This window comes from Stegodyphus dumicola, chromosome 9, assembly GCF_044657685.1.
Source record: "Stegodyphus dumicola isolate Sdum_Otavi_A_Nest chromosome 9, ASM4465768v1".
In the NCBI taxonomy this organism is placed as follows: domain Eukaryota; kingdom Metazoa; phylum Arthropoda; class Arachnida; order Araneae; family Eresidae; genus Stegodyphus; species Stegodyphus dumicola.
Genome location: NC_140776.1, coordinates 107,549,125 through 107,570,768, shown reverse-complemented (window position 1 = coordinate 107,570,768; position 21,644 = coordinate 107,549,125). Strand labels below are relative to the sequence as shown.

At 34.3% G+C, this 21,644-nt stretch overlaps 1 protein-coding gene across 3 annotated transcripts in view; it reads left to right on the top strand.

The window, feature by feature from the left end:
• Window positions 1-21,644, top strand: part of LOC118196520 (phospholipid-transporting ATPase ABCA1-like) — a 416,944-nt gene that overhangs the window by 309,095 nt on the left and 86,205 nt on the right. For all 3 annotated transcript variants that reach the window (XM_085823882.1, XM_085823879.1, XM_085823880.1), the window contains 4 exons: window positions 99-268; window positions 353-530; window positions 2,022-2,137; window positions 7,389-7,533. In XM_085823882.1, the coding sequence (XP_085680008.1) occupies window positions 99-268; window positions 353-530; window positions 2,022-2,137; window positions 7,389-7,533 (609 nt within the window). The remainder of the gene's footprint in view (window positions 1-98; window positions 269-352; window positions 531-2,021; window positions 2,138-7,388; window positions 7,534-21,644) is intronic.

Here is a 21,644-nt window from a genome sequence, read left to right as displayed (position 1 = left end):
ATTAAGGCAATTAATTATGCTTTTTTTTTTTTTTTTTTCTTTCATGTTCATTTTTGGGGGCATTTTTATCCTTAAGCTGTTCTGATGCTTTCTTATAGGTTTGGTTTAACAACAAAGGTTGGGCATCTTCTGTATCATATATGAATGCAATGAACAACATAATTCTCAGATCCAGTTTGCCTCCTGGAGCCAATGCCAGCTACTATGGGATTTCTGTCATTAACCATCCGATGAATTTTACCCAAGATCAACTCAAGGATGAGGTTCTGTATGTAAAGATTATTCGTATATTATGATTTTCTTTTTCATTTTCTTATGTGCAATAAATAAATAATAGATTGCATTTTTGCAGGGAACGGAAAGGATTGAGTTTGATGCATGCGGTATGCGTTATTTTTGCAATGTCCTTCGTAACTGCAAGCTTTGTGATGTTTCTCATTGAGGACAAAGTGTCAGGTTCCAAGCATTTACAATTTGTGAGTGGTGTGAAACCTGTGGTATACTGGATTGGAACCTATACTTGGGACTTGGTAAATTCAGGATTTCAGATTAAAAAATACAAGTATTTTATTCTATTCACATACTTAATATCAACAGTAATGTTAAATTAATGAAAACTAAATAACAAGAATTGGCATGCATGACTAAATTTTCTGGTAGTTTTTTTTTTTTTTTTTTTAGTTAAATAAAATCTTCTTGAGCTACAGACCCCTATTCCAAATGGGAGGAACATGTTTCTGCATGAAAACACTAAAGAGAAATTTGAGAATGTTCCACCCGATATCCGAGTTACAATCTTTCATTTAGCTTTAGTCAAAATTTCAGCTCAGAAATTTCAGAAAGAAATACTAGGTTTCTATTGTTCTGACAGAAACTATTGTAGTCATTTTTTTCATACTTTCATTCAATTTGTTAGAAAACTGTTTTAAATAAGGTTAACTTTTGTCTTGTTACTTTCTTCTGTCATAGTTGTGTTCCTGTTTCAGATATGAATTCATAGAATTATTTGTAAAATTCTTTGCCAGTATGGCTAATGTGCATTAGTTGATTAAGGCAAGCCTTGGAATTTCACACTTAAGAGAATGGAATTCTATTTTGACAATAAGTAATTCTTGTCTTTAAAATAAACTGAAAATCTATGAAGCCACATATTCATTGAAAGCTTATATTAAATAGAGATTAGAATTAGGATGGCTTACCAGAAGTGAAATCTGCAGGCCATAAATTATACTGTCCATGCATTCCTAAATTCTAAAATATATTCCATCCCTAAAAATTTTGTCACCCTAAAGTTCTGCCACACAGGCAATTTCACCAGCTCTTCTGCTGACCAGTGTGTATGTATCTATAGGGAATGGAAAAAAGCTGAAATTTTGACTAGTTTTAGAAATCAAACTTAGCTTCTCAGAAAAAGAGATATCTTTGTGACTCGGAAAGCACCAAGACTTTTCTTTTTAAAATGATTATTTGGAAACAAAATTTGAGTTTTGTCCATTATTAAAATTATGAAAATTTTCCCATAAGATCAAAATTTCTGAAAAAGGGAAATGGATCATTTGCCACTTTAGAATACACCAAGCCTTTTCTTTTGAAACTGACAATAAAGCCTGTTAAGAGTAAATTACTAGTTGGTGAATTGCTTCTGCTTTGAAATGGTTTTCCTATTCAACCAGGATTTTATGTCATATGAAAGTATTCCTTTCTGAGAGAGTCTGATCTTACCTACATTAATCAGTTATTTACTCGAGTTTGACGTGAACCATTGCCTACATAAATGATTGCAGTATACAAATATTTATTTAGTCCTTTCCATTCACATAACCTAAGAAATACTTCAGCATTTCATATCAGAGATAAAATAGAATTGTTTGATCTAAGAGACAAAATACAACTGTTCATGATCTAAGAGATAAAATAAAACTATTCATTCTGAAATAGGAGTTAATTTTTTAATTATATATATATTTGTATTTATGTATGTGTATTGTATATGAGTATAAATGTGTTTTTCCCCCTACCAGTGCAACTACTTGGTACCTTTCAGCCTGTGCATATTAATTTTCTATGTGTTTGAAGAAGATGCTTATGTTTCCAAAGATAACATTGCTGGCTTTGTATTACTTCTCTTTCTATATGGGTAAGTTCCTTTAGTTGGACTTTATTACACAAGTCGATCAATACTTCATTACAGATTGTGAGTTTCCTGATTTATATTTAACCACTCTAGTAGGTGTAAACAGCAGAAATTTCATAAAAAAAACTGAGAATTAATTTCAACTTTTTTAGTATGCTAATATGAGAATTTTTACTGACCTGAATGTTTCTGAGAATGATTGAACTCTGGAACTTGATGCACCATCCTTGTGTGATGTGAGGAAGGCTAGTGAGAATCTAAATAACAATAGAGCTGCAGGACCACGTGATATTAAAGCAGAACTTATTAATATTGGTCTACCTGAACTGATCGATGCTATTCATAAAGTTTTACTTAATGTTTGGACTAGAGAGCTGATATGCCCATTGAATGGGAAGAGGGCTCCATATGTCCCATTTTTTAAAAAGGAGATTTCCTGGAATGTTACAACTACCGAGTAATCACCCTCTTAAATACTGCATTTAAAATCTTCTTCGATATTTTATGTAATGTGTTATTACAGTATGCATCTACAGTTATTAGCAGCTACCAATGTTTATTTCAAGCTAGAAATTCTACTATTCATCAAATTCACTCTGTTAGATGAATTTTGGTAAAACTATTGAACATAATGTTGATACCTTTCATCTTTTTGTTGATTTTAAAACTGCCTATGAGAGCATACACCATGAAATGCTGTTTAAAGCTATGCTGGAATTAAGATTTCCTAGAAAATTGGTTGGTCTATCTAGAATGACTTTGAAGAGAAAATTGCAGAGTTTAATACACATAAAGGGGTTTGAAACAAGGTGATGGCCCATGCAGGCATATGTTTTCAATATCACCCTTGAAAAGGCTATTAGAAATGTTGGAATTACATCTAGAGGCACCACTTTTCAGACTCTATACGGTACACTGATGACATCGGCATTATTGGCAGAAGTAAGCAGGGAGTTATGGAGACTTTATTTCTCTAGAATCTGCAGCTAGAGAAATTGAACTAATCATTAATGAGAGTAACACAAAATTTATGGCAGTAGTAATTAGAGCACATAATCTCCTTCTACTGCAAAATAAATTCTTATACTTTCAAGTTGGTTGCTCAGTTTACGTATGTCGGTACTATCATCTCTAATGATAACAGTATTAAACTTGAAATTCACAATATATTATTTAGAACTAATAGATTTTATCATGGTTTAAAGAATTTATTGTGTTTAAATTATTAAACTTCAAGACAAAAATTAATCTTTATACAACTCTTATTAGACCTATGATATTGTATGGCAGTGAATGCTAACCATTAACAAAAACAGGTAAAGAAAAACTTCTGATCTTTGAAAGTAAAATACTCCAAAAAGGCCCAGTTAGAGAAAATAATAGATGGAGAATTTAGTTTAACCATGAAATCTATAGAAGATACAAACAACCTAATATTATCTGTGTCATCAAATCTTATCATATCAGGTAGCTTCGACATATTTTTAGATGTGACAACTTAAACCTTTTCAAATTACTTTTTGAAAGGTAATTTGAAAAAGTCATGTTTTCAAGTGTAGAGGATACCAGGAAAAGAGGAATACCTCACACAAGATGGATAGACTGTGTGGAAGCAGATCTCAAGTCAGTCGTTGGCAGACCATAGTATCTGATCGGATCCATTGGTGTAAGCTTGTTGGGATGGCATTGGCCTGTAATAGGCTGTAGGGCAACTAAAGAAGAATATGAGAACTTTAAAACAAAAGTTTCTTGCAATGTTTTTATTTGGTTTTATTTATTTTGTTTTTATACAAAATGATGTATCTATAGGGTGTGTGTGTATATATATAGAGAGAGAGAAAGACTGACTGAATGTGTTTTTAATGAAAAAACATTAAATGCATTGTACATATCAGACATAACATTAATACTAAACATAAGAAAATATTAATACAGCAGTACTATGCTGAATACATTTGCAAAGAAAACCTAGTATTGGATGAAATTATCATTCAAACTCTTCCAGTTTTTGCAAACAGTAGGTAGGATAATGGCTTAAGACAGCGTGGTCCAACCCACGGGCCGCATATGGCCCTCTTATTCATTTTGTTGACACTTGCCTTTCTTACTGGGAAAAAAGTGTTAGTTAAACATTTAGAAAAACAAAAAGCCCTTCTTACTGCTTTAATAATAAACTGAATAAATTATATTTGTGAAAAACAAGCAGTGTAAAACAGTCGCTAGGATGCAAACTGGCTGGTAAACCTGCACTGCAGGGGATACAAAAAAGCAGATTTAGTGGGAAACCATTGACATTGGCAAAGCTGTCCATTAGATGACAATTTCTTTTGGTCCTAAAGATGGCACACCTTACAGTCTTCATTTTTCCTATAACGGCCACATCAGTAATAAACAATATTGAATTATATCTGATTTATTGGGCAAGCGCGATCTTATCAGGTCTTATGGAGAATTTATTATTGCTCTTTTGCCTTTATTGGCACTTTGCTAGAATTGTGGCATGCTAACGATTGTGAGAACGGAAGCATGGAGGCGGGAAAGGGAGAACCATTTTTACCAGGAGAAAATGTATAGTAACACTGTTTGGCTAGCAGTCAGTCTTGAATGATGGATCTTTGTGAGAGTCTGTTTGGAATATGCAGAGTTACATGTCACATGATTCTGTGCGCCAATGAGGGAGATTGCGTAGAGAAAGCTATTGATGGTTTGTGTATCCCAGTACAGTCTTGTGGGTGAAGTTGAGAATAGTCATGTGACTTTGATGATAAGCTTCATTCTACGATCATTATACTCTGTGGCATTTTTTCTTTCATTCAATACTACCTAAAATGGCGGAACTAAAGAAATGATGTGCTGAAAATGAGAAACCAATTTCAATCCAAGTAGCAGGAAATTTTTTTTTTTTTTTTTTTTTTTTTTTTTTTTTTGTTTGAACATAATGGAAAACCACGGTGTGTTATCTGGTCTCAAGTCTTAAGTGTTTCAAAGGAATGGAATGTGAGTAAACATTATGCCAGATTGCATAAATAAAAATACAACCAATACCAGGGAAGTGCCAGGAGTTGTGTGTTTAATGATTTGAAGATGAAACTAACTAGGCAGAAGAATATCTTTCAGCAACCGTCAAACACTGCTGGTTTGAAGGCATCTTATGAGGTATGCTTAGAGCTAGCTAAAAGTAAAAAGTCTTTTAGGGGTGGTGAGTTTATTAAAAGATGTGCTATAAAAATGGCATCTTCATTTGGACATAATAATAATTTTAGGACATAATAAGAAATTTTGAAACAGTGTCCTTGTCCCATCAGACTGTAAGTAGAAAAATTAATGATATGAGTAGTGAAGTTTCAGATACTTTCAAGAGCATTTTGGGAATATGTGAATTTTACTCTCTAGCTGTAGATGTCAGCACAGATATAGCTGACATCAGCCAGCTTCTTATCTTTGTCAAAACAATAGATGAAAAATTTGAAATTCATGAAGAACTGTTGGAATTAAAATCATTAGAAACTAGGACCAAAGGTGCTGATATTTTCAACACACTGAATAATGCTTTTACTAAATAATGGAGGTTTCGGGAAGTGCTCTGGCGTTGCAATAGATGGAGCCAAAGCAATGGTTGGTGATAGAACTGGGTTAGTAGGACTGTGTTAAGAAAAAGGAATAGATTGTTTGTTTTTCCACTGCATTATCCATCATGAGCTTTTCTGTGGAAAAATTATAAGGCTCAGTGAGACAATGAAAACTGTTGTAAATATTGTAAATTGAATAAGGGGAGGCAAAGCCCAGAGACACAGAGCATTTATTGCAATTGTGGGCAATTTGGATACTGAGTATGGTGACATCTTATTGTACTGTCAGGTGCGGCTACTTGCTGGAAATTGTCTGCAACAGTTTTTTGCACTGAGGAATGAAATTCTTGCTTTCCTCGAAAAAGAAAACATTGGGTATGAGTATCTAGAAAAATTGTAAGAAATCCGGTTTTTAAATAATTTTGCTCTTCTCACGGATTTAACATTCCATCTAAAGCTTTAAACATGAAACTAAAAGGCAGAAAACAAAATATATCCCAGCTTTATGGACATATTGAAGGCTTTCTCAAAAATTTAAAGTAATATAAATTGTGCTGAAGGCAAATAATACAGCACACTTCCCATTTTGTCAGAAACTGAAAGAAGAAATTGCACAAATTTTAGTATGTTCCATGAAATAATTACTGATATCAAGAAAGAGTTCCAGGACAGATATCAGGATTTTACTCCCTAAAAACAAAACTTTGTTAAACAACCCCATGGAGATTGAAGTAAATGAGGTGCCTTGCGACCTTCAAATTGAAATTTGTGATTTCAGGCAGATCCATTCTACCAAACTAAAAATTGTGATGTCACTGAACATTTCTGGAAACTGGTTTCTAAAGAAGGTTTTCCCAAACTACATTAATTCTCTTTGCAATTGTTATCACTGTTTGGAAGAACATGTGTGTGTGAAAGCGCTTATTCTGCTCTCAGACAAATTAAATCAAAACAAGAAATTGCATTGAAAGTGCTTCACTGGAATTGAGCCTGAGACTTTGCCTTACTGAAATTACAGTGGACATTGATAAACTTGTAACAAAAAAGTAGTGCCAATCATCATATTGATTTCTAGACTAAAATAAAGTGATATATTAAACTAGTGATTTATATGTAATTCATTTTCTTTCCTTCATGTATCTGGCCGTCACTCTCCTACACTAACGTTTGCTTGGCCCTCAGGTAACTAAAGGTTGGACCACACTGGCTTAAGATATGTACCAAAATGAAGGTTAACATATGAAAATGCTTTTAAATTTGGTGAGAATCAAAAAGTTTTGGCTTTGGTCTGGTGGGACAAAATTACATTTAAAATATTTAAGCAATGCATATTTTATCATTATGTTATTTTTTTAGTATATAGTTATAAACTATATTAAAATTGTATATGTTTTGCAACAACTGTGATATATAAGTGTTTAGTCAGCAAACTTTGTTAAATTATTTTTGATTTATATAATTTTTCGACATTTTGAAGGTACTAGCACTCAATTTTTCAAATATATTGTTCCAAATTTAATTTATTTGTTTATTATATAAAGATTTTCCGGTGAAATCAAATGTAGTGCAAATTTAATAGTAGTGTTCAAAAAATAGGAATATCATGCATCTGTTTTGGTACTTGATTTGTTACAAAACATAATATTGCTCAAGTAAAAGCATATAACTTGATTTTCCTGTTTTAGATGGTCTAGCATTCCTCTGATGTATCCAACCACTTATTTCTTCAATATTCCTAGTTCAGCTTTTGTTGCTTTGGCATGTTTAAACGTTTTTATCGGCATAGTAACAACATTATCGACATACATTCTGGAGCTTTTCACTGATAAAGTAAGTAATTAGCAAGAACTGAAATTGATGCTGTACAAATAATGTGTTAAAAACTATCTTTTGAAAATGTCATTAAGTTATCTAAAAAAGAGTAGAAAATTTGTGAACAGGCACAATCTTGCATTTAATTATCTACCAACGGTCAATCTAAATTACACAATTTCTATATTGCAGTTATATTATCTGTTAACAGGTAATAATTCCTTGGCCATGTCTTATTATAAATTTACTAATGCTGATTATTGGGTCTGTGGAGATATAAGAGAATGTCTGTTATTGAAACAATATCATATTAAATTTACTACAGCTAGTATCAGTTCTTTTAAAAGTTTCTGTATTCAGCAATTGTTAAAAGTATGTAAAATCATGATTCTACTTTCCATATCGGGGTAAGTTATTTGCCAAGCAACTTAAAACATCGTTATGAATATTTGCTTAGATCTTTTGAAGTTTCATCTTTTGTAAGTATATGTGTATATATATAATATATATATATATATGGGGTTACTCTGAAATTTTTTAGATGCACATAGGTTTTTAAAGTTATACTTGCAAAATTTTAGAAGCATTCAAAGTAGTCTCCTCCAGCATCAGTCACTTCTGTAGATGGATTTTCCAAAGATTAAATGCATCAAGCCATTCATTTCTTGGAATCAATGAAAAAAACTGAATATATAGCCTCATCTTCAGAATGAAAACAATGTCCTTGTTTTTTTTAGATTAAGAAATAGCGAAAAGTCACACGTAGCTGGATTAGGTGAATAGAGTTGATGTTCTCCCACTTTGATATGTTTTTGTTCAAGAAACTTATTAGTGGTTTGACAGTTACTATCTTCTGTCCTTCCAGCTTGGAGATCTCTCAGTGCTCCAAAGTTTACTGAGAACTGATGTTGTCTGTGGTCTTATATAGTTTTCCTCTGGCTGCTGAGATATCTCTTATACCTTTCATTTCTCGAAATTTCCAGAAGGCACATACAGTTCAAGTATTAGAAACTCAATATAGCAGAGAGTGGTTACTTGCATGCATGAGAATAAATAATACACAACATACCTGTTGGGAGTTTGGAACACAAGTGAAGTTTTATTGGAGTGAACAGTTATAGAATATAAAAACAGTGGTGCCATCTATGGGCCAAGAACATATTTAAAGCTAACCTTTTTTACACTCCCACTTTAGGTTTAAATATCATCCTAATTAAATACAATGAGAAATTACATCAGCACACATACATATAATAAAACATTAAATTACATTGGTCTTCATTTTAAACCCATCATTTTTGCAGACATTTCATGTTTTGCACTGTTTACAATTTTTGTCAAAAAGTCTGCAATCATATCATTAGTAGTCTTATATTGTATGTCAATGTGCTGAAGTTTCACAGCTTCTCGCACGAAATGATGTTGTATATCAATATGCTTTGATCTACCATGATACACACTATTTTTGCTGAGATTAATAGCACTGTTGTTATCGCAGTATAATAATATTGGCTTTGCAGTAATAATCCCAAGTTCTTTAACAATTTTGTTGAGCCATATGGCTTCTTTAGTAGCTGCAGAAAGAACCATAAATTCGGCTTCTGTTGTACTAGTTGCAATGGTTGGTTGACGCTTACTACACCATGACACTGCACCACCTCCGATGAGGAAAACATATCCAGTGGTTGATCGTCGATCCCCAGCATCACCTCCATAGTTTGAGTCGCTGTAACCAAGGACATCAGCACTATGGTCCTTTGAAAAAGACAATGTAGCATCTGTAGTGGCTCAAAGATACCGCATGATGCGCTTGACAGCATTCCAGTGAACCCTTGCTGGATTATTGGAGAACTGGCTAAGGAAAATTCGCAGCATAAGTTATATCTGGCCGTGTTGCTTGAGCTGCATAAAGAAGACTCCCAATGGCAGCTGATAAGGAACAGGTAGCTTTTGTTCCTTACTAGTTGGTATCTGCAGTTTAGATAACACTTGATTTTGGTCTAATGGTGTTTTTACACCATGAGATTCATGCATATTATATTTGCAAAGCATACTCTCTACATACTGAGTTTGACTAAGGCTAATGGACCCTTTAGTTCTATCTCGTTCAATTTTAATTCCTAAGCAATAATTTGCTGGTCCCAAGTCTTTCATTTCAAATTTTTCTTTAAGTTGTTGTTTTACCCAGTTTTTAAGTTCTATGTTATTACTAAAAATGAGTAAGTCATCAACATAAATAGTAACAATAACAAGATCTTTATTTTCATTTATTTTAATATAGACACAACTATCAAAAGAACTTTGCCTCAGTCCCATTTCTATTAAACCCTTTTCTAACAGTTGGTACCATAATCTACCACTCTGCTTTAAACCATCTAATGCTTTGTTTAATTTTAGGACCTTTCCCTTTAAGTTTTGCTTGTAAAATTCACTGAAACCGTCTGGAATTTTCATATAAATGTCTTCATTTAGAGTTCCCTGTACAAAAGCCATTACAGCATCCATTTGGTCAATTTCCCAATCATATATAGCTGCATAAGCTAATAAAACTCTTAATGTTACGTATCGGACAACTGGTGCAAATGTTTCAGTATAATCTATTCCCTCAATCTGAGAATAGCCCTTAGCAACTAAACGTGTTTTATATCTTTCAATCTTGCCTACTGAATTACATTTAATTTTGAAAACCCATTTACAATCTACAATGTTCTTATCATAAGGTTTATCTGTTATTTCCCATGTTTTGTTTTTAATATGGCCTAATATAGTCTCCCATATAGAATCCTTCCAATAGTTTGCATCATTGCCCCTTAATGCTTCATCAATGGTTTTCAGTTCAGAATACACACCATTTGTTGCTGCTGCCATAGCTTTAACAAAGCACATTCGATCTAAATTTGGCATTGGCATTTCTGGCATCCCGTGTGTGTCATAGTCCGTATAACTATTTGGGAATCTAAGTTTTCTGTTTCTAGTCAATGTAGGTAGCTCATCAACTACACTACTGTTATCATGGCTATCATTTTGAGCAGTATTATGTTCATCGTGATTAGATTTAACACTAGCATTAACTAATTCATGATCAGAGTGAGTATTATCATTAACCATCCCTTCCAATTCACCGTTCTGATCTTCAGCTATTGCATTCTCAGTATCTGAAAATGTCATAATCACACTCCCACTGAATGAGGATTCATCATAGAATTTTGGCATATTACTTGCCTTTTTGTAGTACATTTCATTTTCCAAAAATTGTACATCTCGTGCATTTATTATTTCATAAGTTTTGGGATCTATTAATCGATAGCCTTTTCTATCCTGACAGTACCCAACAAGCATTAATTCCTTTGCTTTTATATCCCACTTTTTACGTTTTTGTTTTGGAATGTGAGCAAATGCACGACATCCAAATACTCTCAAGTATTCTAAATTTGGCTTATCCCCATACCATTTTTCATAAGGGGTCATACCTGCAACTGCAATAGTTGGAGATATATTTTTACAGTGATTTGCAGTTTGCACTGCTTCAGTCCAATAATTTTGATCAAGGTGAGCATCCACCAACATTGATCGTGCTCGCTCTACAAGACTCCTGTTACTATGTTCAGCTACACCCATTTGCTCTGGTGTAAATGGAATAGATTTTTGATGCTGAATTCCATTTGATGCTAAATAGTTATCCATCTCATTGTTTACATACTCAGTACCATTATCTGAGTGTAAGATTTTGATTGATTTGCCAGTTTGCCTTTCCACAAATGCTTGAAATATTTTGAATTTTTCAAAAACTTCAGATTTATTTTTTAAAAAATAAACAAAAGTCATTCGCGACAAATCATCAATAAAACTAATAAAGTAGCGAGAACCACCAATTGATGTAACATTCATAGGCCCACACAGGTCACTATGTACTATGCCTAATAACTCTTTTGCACGCTTAGCTTTTCCCTTGGGAAATGGTTGTCTATGCATTTTGCCTTTAATGCATGACACACAATTTAACAATTTTCCGTTAAATGTAAAACCTTTGACCATATCTTTTAATCTGGTCATTCCTCCTTCACTTAAATGGCCCACTCTTTTGTGTAATAATTCATTTGAAATATTTTTATCAGTAATTAAAGCCCACTCATTACATAAATCAAGAGAATACAAATTATCTCCCATACCTGTTCCAGTAGCAACTAAATGTTTACCATCATACAAAAAACATCTTTCACTTGTAAAAGTACTAACCATTCCAAATACTTTATTTAAATACTTAATGGACAGCAAATTGGCTGTTAACTTTGGAACGTGTAAAACATTACTAAAAGTTACAGACTCCCTTTTTTTTATTTCTAGATAAGAGGAAAGTTATTTTACCCTTACCCTCTACTTCTATTACTGAACTTCCTGTTTTTATTTGATGAATACTAGCATCCTGATAATCATCTAATAATTCTTTATGTGGAGTCATGTGGTAAGAAGCACAAGAATCCATGTACCAAATATTGGGATGTGGATTAGAATTAGCTACACTAATTTCCACTACATAAGCTTCTTCCCCCTTTTTATGTTTTAATCCAACATTAGACTTTTTGTTAAGCTTGTTTTCATTATATCTATCCTTTTTGAGAGGTGACTTCTGACAATCAGAGCTTTTGTGGCCAAACAAATTGCATTTAAAACATTTTCCTTTAAAGTACCTTTTGCTTCCGATATTTTTATTAACAAATGCGTATTCCTTACTTTCATTGACTAGGGGTTTTGTATCTTCAGCTAACAAGCGATTTTTAACATTGTCAACTGTTATTGCCTCACCACAATTTTTCAAAGCCATTATAAGAGGTTCAAACCTATCAGGTAAATTAGCTAAAAGTATTCCTGCAATTAATTCTTCATCAGGTTTAACACCAGTAGATTTTAACTGCTGATAAGATGAAATGACCCTATGTAAATAGTCAGACATATCCTTACAATCAGTATAACGGGTATTCACTAATGTTTTAATTATTGAAACCTTTCTTGTGATTCCCTTATCCTCATATGTTTCAGCTAATACTTTCCAAGCTTCCTTTCCACTTGTTAAATCCCTTATATCATTGAAAATAATTTCACTTACCCCTTCAACTATATATGACAAAGCTTTGGTATCCTTTACTGGATCTTCTTTTGTACCCTCTACATAAGCCCATAAATCTAATTTAATAAGATGCATTTTCATGGAAAATTTCCAATCCATGTAATTTTCCCTTCCACTCAATTGTTTATGACTAAATGAACCTTCTCGGCCTGGCATTTTTCCTTTTTTAACTTTAATCAACAAGAGACAAAAAAAAAAAAAAATTATAATTTGAGATAAATTCAAATAAATTTTCTATTGAATTAATTTTATTCTCAAAGAAACATTTGCCCAAATAATTAACAGTCAAAAATATTTGTACTAGTTAAGCTTTTGCAACCATGTGCTTTGGCTAACCCTAACATAACCATGTGGTCAATTTTGGTTAAAGTAATTCTAAAAATTTACAAATAGAATTAAATAAACAAACTAACTTAACTAGACACTAGATTATTTATCCTCATTTCTTAATCTGGCCTGGGCCCATAACCTATTAGAAACTCAATATAGCAGAGAGTGGTTACTTGCATGCATGAGAATAAATAATACACAACATACCTGTTGGGAGTTTGGAACACAAGTGAAGTTTTATTGGAGTGAACAGTTATAGAATATAAAAACAGTGGCGCCATTTATGGGCCAAGAACATATTTAAAGCTAACCTTTTTTACATAAAGTTATGTATAAGGGCCAGATATGGATGCAATTACATATAGGGATCAATTGCAGTACTGTGGGGAAAGGCAACGACCATAGTTGATAACACACATTTATTACTATTTACAAATATAGATTACATTAGGATTACAATTAATGAAAATGGTATACGAGCGATCGAGCAACGTCTGCTCCGCTCGCCAGTTAATCCTCGTCCTCCTTCGAAGGCCGGAAACACATGCTGATGCAATGCATACGTCACACAGTAGGGGATTAGGGAATATCATGACATAACATTTCCCACATTCGGCCATCATGACCGGACAGGCGACCTCGCCTGAAGCAACATAGTATATCGTGAAATTAAAAAAAATATTATAATATAGTAACATAGGTATGAGAAAAAATAATCTGTAGATACAAAACTGAGGATACTTACACAAATGAAGCAAAAAAATAGATTAAACACACCACAGCAGTTAACTAAAAATAAAAAGAACATTAGTATGACAAAATGAATTAAAAAGCTGATATGAGGAAAAAAAATTACTAGAAAGTTCTCAGGTGTCATCTGTCCAAACACAGGAGGACCTATAATGCTGACAGTTTAATAAAATTTAAGTGATACGTTCAATATTGTTGGACCAGGGTTTCATGTATTCAGCACAAGTAGATGTTTTGGATGGTCCGTCGAAAAATGCACACTTTTCCACATCATATGTGTCATTTTGTTTGAGCCTGGTGACTTTATAAGGTCCGAGAAATTTCTGTTTGAGTTTTAGACCAGGGCCAAACTGAGTTCGTTTGATAGCCACAAGGTCATGAAGTTGAAATTTTTGTGCCTGTTTTCGTCGCAAATTATAAGTACGGCGATTTTCGTCTTGCGCTTTAGAGATTTGCTGTTTTGCGTCCTTACGGAGATCGTCATGTTGCTGAATGAATGCAGATTTGATCTCCTCGTCGATTAGAGCAGCGATGTTTATGTCGTTTTGTGATTTCATTTTAGTCCCAAAGAGAAGTTCAAAGGGAGTAGAATTGATGCTACGTTGAAAAGTTGAATTAATGATTTGTTGCACGGTGGGAACATGGCGATACCATTGTTCAGGGTTGGTTATGGAGAGTTTAGAAAGGACAGCAATAATAATGGAGTTCAAACACTCAACTTGACCGTTCGATCATGGGAGGCCAGCTGTAATAAGAACGTGCTTTATTCTCTGTGTGTCACAATAGTTTGCAAATGCAGTGGATTTGAATGCAGGGCCTCGATCAGAGATAATCCGTGAAGGATTTCCGAAGACTGATCTTTGAGATTCCAGCCGACTGATAACTTCATCTGCGTCTGTAGACTTTGTCAGATAAAGCCACACGAATTTAGTAAACGAGTCTATAACTGCCAAAATATGTTTGTATTTCTTTGATGTGGTGGCAAGGGGACCTAAGTGGTCGATATGGTACGTGTGCAAGGGTGCGTCGTCTTTGTCAATGGGGTGCAGAAGTCCGTCTTGCTTGCCACGCTTTCGATTATTGAGGATGCATGGGATGCAGTTATGGATACACCGCTTAATTTTTTCTTTCAAATTTGGGATAAAAAATTCGTTGTTCTTGAGTGCGGATTACGGCGAAGTGGCCTCGTTCGTGAGCTGTTTTAATGACATTTGCCTGCATATCCTCAGGCACCACAAGTAAGTCAATGCCGTTGACGTTTTTGTACAGGAGATTGTTCTTAACGAGAAAGTTATCATACGAAGGCGTTGTTTGAAGGAGTGCTTTAATAGCCGTAATATGCTCGTCGGTTTCTTGTGCTTTGCGAAATTGGAGAAGGACACTGTCTTGGATAGTCATGCAACATGGACTGCGACTGAGGGCATCCACGTGAGCCATTTTTGAGCCGGTACGGTGCTCAATTTCGTAGTCAAAATCTTGGAGATATAAAACCCATCGGGCTATTCTTGAATTGAGTTCCTTTTTATTTAAAGTTTGTACAAAAGCGTTGCAGTCAGTGATAATTTTAAAATGTGAACGAAGGACGTAAATATGAAACTGTTTTAAAGCTTCAACAATTGCAAGGACTTCGAGTTCAAAACTGGTGTATTTACGCTCGTTGTCCGATGTTTTCTTTGACATGTAGTAGACAGGGTGAAAGCTGTTATCGTTCATAGATTTTTGTAGTAGGACTGCCCCCAAGCCATCAATGGATGCGTCGGTATGTATTTCGATAGGACTCTTTTGATTAAAAATACTTAAAACTGGTTGTTGAGAAAGCAAATATTTTAATCTGTGAAATGCGGCTTTCTAATCAGCATGAAATTGAAAGGGGGTGTCCTTACGAAGGAGATCACTAAGGGCTTTTGCAATGCTAGAATATGAGGGGATGAATTTCCTAAAATATCCCGTGAGACCGAGAAAGCGTTGGACGTCTTTCGTACTCTTAGGTTCGGGGTAGTTAATTACAGATTTTGTTATCGAAGGGGAAGGAAAAAGTTTACCACCTTCAACGATATGTCCAAGAAATTCGATTTTTTTGTGAAGAAATTGACACTTACGAAAGTTAACTTCTAGACCATATTCACTAGCAACTTTGAGTACTTGGTTGAGACGATGAATGGCCTCATTTTCATTTTTGGCGGGAATAACTACATCGTCCATGTAGGGTAAAACATAACCTTTGACAATTAAATCACGAAAAACATAATTTATAAAGTGCTGGAATACTGAAGGGCAATTTGAAAGACCAAATGGCATTCGAAGAAACTGGAATTGTCCATTGTGAGTTACAAAAGCTGTATATGGTTTACTTTTGTCCGCTACTGGCACATGAAAAAAGCCGTTACGTAGGTCAAGAGTACTAAAAATTTGCGCGTCTTGAAGTTTATCCAAAATGTCATCAATAAGAGGAAGAGGAAAATGATCCTTAATTAAAAGTCGATTAAGTTTCCTATAATCGATGCAAACACGGGGTGTACCATCTTTTTTACGCACCACGAGAACTTGACTGGCATATGGAGATGAACAAGGTTCAATAATTTTAAGTTTCAACCATTCATTTATTTGTTTGTCAACAATTTCCCGTTCAACAAAAGGAAGGCGTCTAGGAGGGTGAAAAATTGGTTTATCATCGGATAGAGTGATATTAAGTTTAATATCTGTCGTCTTTGTTTTATTTGGGACATACGAATTCAGCAAACGTTCTGCCGCAGCACGAGTTTCTTTGGAAACATTTGAACCAATATCAAAAGCTGGAACATCGTCATTTATTGCAAAAATGAAAGATTCAGGAGCAGTTTCAAAGCATTGCTCGGAAGGTTTTGAAAAATATATACCGTCTGGTGTAATAGTTAATTTAGCATTTGTAATTACGTCACATCCTACAATAAGAGAAAATTGCATAGAATGATTTGGAACAACTCTAATATTAGCCGGAAAGTCCTGATTATCAATGTTGATAATGGTTTGAAAATAGCCAATAATAGGAATTTTCGAGAATCCGAAACCAGTTAACACTCCAGAATTATTTGAAAGTGGTGGGGAACCAAGTTGAATCCATGTGTTTTCGTTCAGTAATGTGACCTCACTTCCAGTGTCATTTAATCCAGAAACTGTGCTATTGAGTATAACGACAGTTTTACACATATTACCGTGAGAGGTTTGTACTGTATTTACTTCGGCAGGTGGAGTGGAAGTCTTATTTGATGTAGTGGGGCGGCAATCCATAGATTTATGTCCAAAACGACAACAAGTTAGACACTTTGGGCCAAGAGAACGATTAGGACAGGACCGTGAGAGGTGTCCGACCTCATAGCAGTTAAAACAAGTTTGTGGTTTAGTTTTAGATGGACCAGTATTATTAAATTTCGTGTCGTGTTGTTGGTCTGAATGTTTTCGTCCAGTACTACGTCTGGGGCCATTATTCGTATTTTTAAAATTTGATGGATGAGAGATATTTGTATGTCTAGTCGTAACTACAGATTCATAAGTGCGTAGCTTTTCCTTGAATTCAGAATATGATTTTGCACCGTAGAGAATAATTTTATCGGATGGGGTACCTAGTATTCCTTGAATGGTATACTGAATGATAGAAGCCTCGTCGATAACACCGTCACCACGATTCGCAATTTCGCGCATGGCGATAAAATATTGCAAAGAGCTTTCATTCGAGCGCATTTTTCTTCTTTCGAGTTGTTTATGAATTTCAATAGACGTAATTTTATCGGAAAACTCATTAAGTAATTCTGTTTTAAACATGTCGTATGAATTGAGATTCCGTTGTGAAAACAAAAAAGTTTTAGCAGTACCCACAACAAGTCGTTTCGCAAAAACTAATTTTTGCTGGTCGGTAAGATTTGGAAATAATTGGAAATTATCCTCTATATCGTTGAAAAAAGCACGGACTGAATAGGAATCATTGCCTGAAAAGTTTCTGCAAGTGTTTGAAAGATCTCTCAAAATAAACCATAAATCATGACTAATCTCGCAAATCTCGGTGTTCGCTGTCATATAAACACCGGAGTGACTCGAATTCAAATTTATTACTTCCGCGTCAGAAGAAACAACGAGATTTGTGCTTGGCGCCGTGGAGGGAGGGGAAGGGGGAACAGAAGAATTTAGACCTACAGGCGTCGGTCCACTGTCGGTGTTTGAAATTGAATGATCGTCATCAGATAAAAAACTAACATCTAGGGAATTGTGAAAATCCGTCAGATTAGTGAGCGCAGGAAAAATTTTTTCATATAAAACATCTTTATTAGTGGAAGCTTCCAAATGTAATAAATTCGCCACTGATATAAAATCTGATAAAGAAAAATCTTTTAATAGAAGTTCTTTATGTTTTGCCAAATCGAAACTGTCCGGGAACGCGGCAAAATTTCGCATTCTCTTTCGCGAAGAATGATCAAAATCGGAATATCCGAGCACGGTATTAAATAATTTAATAACTCGTGTTGTGCCATATTTAAGAGAATTCGCTATCAATGGGATATCACCTAATTTTAGGGCCATACTTCTTTAAACAGTAAAATAGGACAATATGAATATGAAATAGGGTATGTATGAATGAGAATTAAACAGTATAAACACAGGTTAAAATCGTAATACTAATAAATTATGAACGAATTATGGAAAAATGGGCCTACCTAACTTCGGGGCAGTCCTTATAATCCAATATATATCTTGGCCAATCCAATGTAATCCAAAATCGAATTTCGATTTAATGTCCAAAATCAGAAGAATGGACAAGTAGCATGTAACATCTTCACATATGTCGTCCAGCTTCAAGAATATTAAATCGCCATAAAGGCACGTCTTCATTCACATACGTCGTCTTGCTTGAAGAAGAATATTAAATCGTCATAAAGGCACGTCTTGCCTTTGTTAGCTTTCTGAACGTCTTTAGTGATTCCTGGTGTCTAGGGTTCGATTATAACGCATGCACAAAAGGCACGGTCGAGCCCCCAAAATGTGGGGAAAGGCAACGACCATAGTTGATAACACACATTTATTACTATTTACAAATATAGATTACATTAGGATTACAATTAATGAAAATGGTATACGAGCGATCGAGCAACATCTGCTCCGCTCGCCAGTTAATCCTCGTCCTCCTTCGAAGGCCGGAAACACATGCTGACGCAATGCATACGTCACACAGTAGGGGATTAGGGAATATCATGACATAACATTTCCCACAGTACCAGTCACAGATATACAGAGACCTGAAGACTTGGGCAATTTCTTGCTAAATTTAGCGACAAAAATTAGTTGCCAAAACTATCGCCAGCTTGGCGATATCTCTTCAGCTACCAAAAAACATTTTCTTAGTATAAGATAGAAAAGAATAAATAAAAATCACAATTTGCAATAGTCCCTTTTTTTCTCATTTTAACTTTCAGAACTCCAACTTTTTTCGTAAACTTAGCTACCATATTGAATAACTTCGTACTTTCTTTTGTACCTCGGTCTGTCTAGGCTGCTGCTTGCTGCTTCTCTTTTTACAAAATAATATAAAAACTGTAAATGTCACATTCTGGGACAGGTACAATTAGTGTTTCGAAATAATTGTGGCTGCAAAATCTTAAACTGCAAGAAAGAAGAAAAAGAAATATTATTTAAATCTGTTATGGCTGTGTCTTGTTACATCTATACGATTTCCATATTTATTCTTCATTATGGATCTACTATGTGTATCTCATTTTCATTATTCTGAGGTTATGGCCCTCTGTACCGTCCTCTTTTTTTAACATTGTCTCTTCTGCCCTCGAGCGACGTCTTAAGTGGTATGCTTCTTGACCAAGGGGATACAAGACCTTAGGTCGACAGAGTTTTACGTCCGATACGACCAAGTAGGAGCAAGCTTCTTCGGCAAGTCTCAGCCAATGTATGCTATGTATGCTTCAACATCTATTTGCATCATTTCCCAAATCATTACACACACACATATAGATATATAGATAGATAGATAGATAGATATACATACTACGTACACCATGTTCACAAAATCCTTATCTGGCCTTTACTTTTACAACCATTGGTTATAGACATATACTTTTAATTACAAAAATGTTTCAAATGATGTAAATTTTCATGTTTTGTCATATTTAAATTTAAAGAGATCAGTTTTGCTAAAATAAAAAAAATATCTAACTTTTTATGCATTCCTCTGGTTCTTATGTTTATACAGTACAAAGTCTGAAATCCAGACTCGTCGGGACTTTGGCGATTCCGGATTTTTCTGGATATTAGATCATTAGTTTAAATCTAGTAAAATGGCATTTAGAAGTAATAAAATTAAAAATATGAAATCGTGATGTATGAAATAATGAAGTATTTATGATCTAAAGAGTATCAAAATTTACAAAAAAAGCTTAATATTTATTTGTTTACCTTATTAAGCATTTCTTTCAATGTAAGTTGTTTAAGTTGCTTCATTTTTTGTGCTAATACTTTCTCTTTAATTCTGTAGACAGACATAATCTTGAAGTACTGTAATTGCTGTTTCGAGAATTCCGACTAACTTGTCAATCGAAATTTTCTCGTTTTATGTAACTCCTCTGTCACTTTCTTCACTATTGGTAGCAGTGTTTTCTGGATCTAGAACCATACTACAGATTTCGCCATTCATTAATGATTTATGATTGAGAAGCATTGTCATTACAATGAAAAACTTAGTTTTATATCATCTTCATTTATTACTGCATCTCCACATTTCTTTACAAAATCCTAGGAGAGCCCACACCCTTAACGACAAACCGGGAAAGTGCAGAATCACCCACTGCTTCGCACGTTTCTCAAAATAGCCAACTTGAAAATAACAAGTCAAAGAATTGCACAAGCTCGGTATCCGTGTACACATCGACCTATTTTCACTTAAAAAAAATCAGAGAATTACACAAACTTGGCATTGCACGCTCCCTTGACTTTGTCCATGTATGCATCGAGGGTGTGGGCTCTGCTAGGACCCAACTACAAAATCTATTAATTGGAAAATTTCGCCTTTGTTTTGCGATGTCCGAAAACCTTTAAAATTAGCGGCTATCATTATCAAATTTAGCTATCCTTCACTGTACATATTTGGCTATGCATCACGAGCTTGGTGACTAACGACAAGTTGTTCCGTTAAATTTTATCTTACTTGATTTGCACACTGAGACAATTAAGCCTGAATTGTATTAGTTAATTATTATACTTATGTCTATTTCTTGCACATGCTTAAGTCTTATCATAGTTCTCAATAGATAAATTCCCACATATACTAAATGTAATCTTTGGGTTTATAGGTATCATCAACAAAATCTATTTTTAGCATAAGGAAAGAATTTTCCTCGTCAGCATTTTTAGTGCATTTAACTTAAATCTGTAATCATCACCAAGCGTAATGTCAACATAAAAGGTTACCATACTCATTTATTACTCAATTACTAACAGAAAAAAATGTTTAGGCAACACTACATGAGTCATTACTCAAGTTGTCATGTTTTAATAAACATGTGGTGATAAAAGGAAAGTATAATAAATAATGATTTGCCAGGTTGGCGTCAGATCAACGATGCATCTATGTGGAATGTTTCGGTTTAAGATGTGTGCCAAAGCAGATACGCAGCAACGAAGCTAAATTACTAATCGTACAAATTTATGCTAAAATGATTATTTCTTCAATAATGAGGTATTTTATTTAGTATCGAAATGAAATTAAGAATCGGGACTCCTCCAGATATTCTATTATGCGCGGAGGGGGAAATTAAATGCGCATGCATAAAGCCTGCGAAAAAAACGTTGTTGAGGTCCGGATTTTAGATTATTCTGGATTTTGGACTTTGTACTGTATTTAGAGAATCGACCCCCCCCCCCCCGGGTTGACTCAGGCGAATGCCTGGGA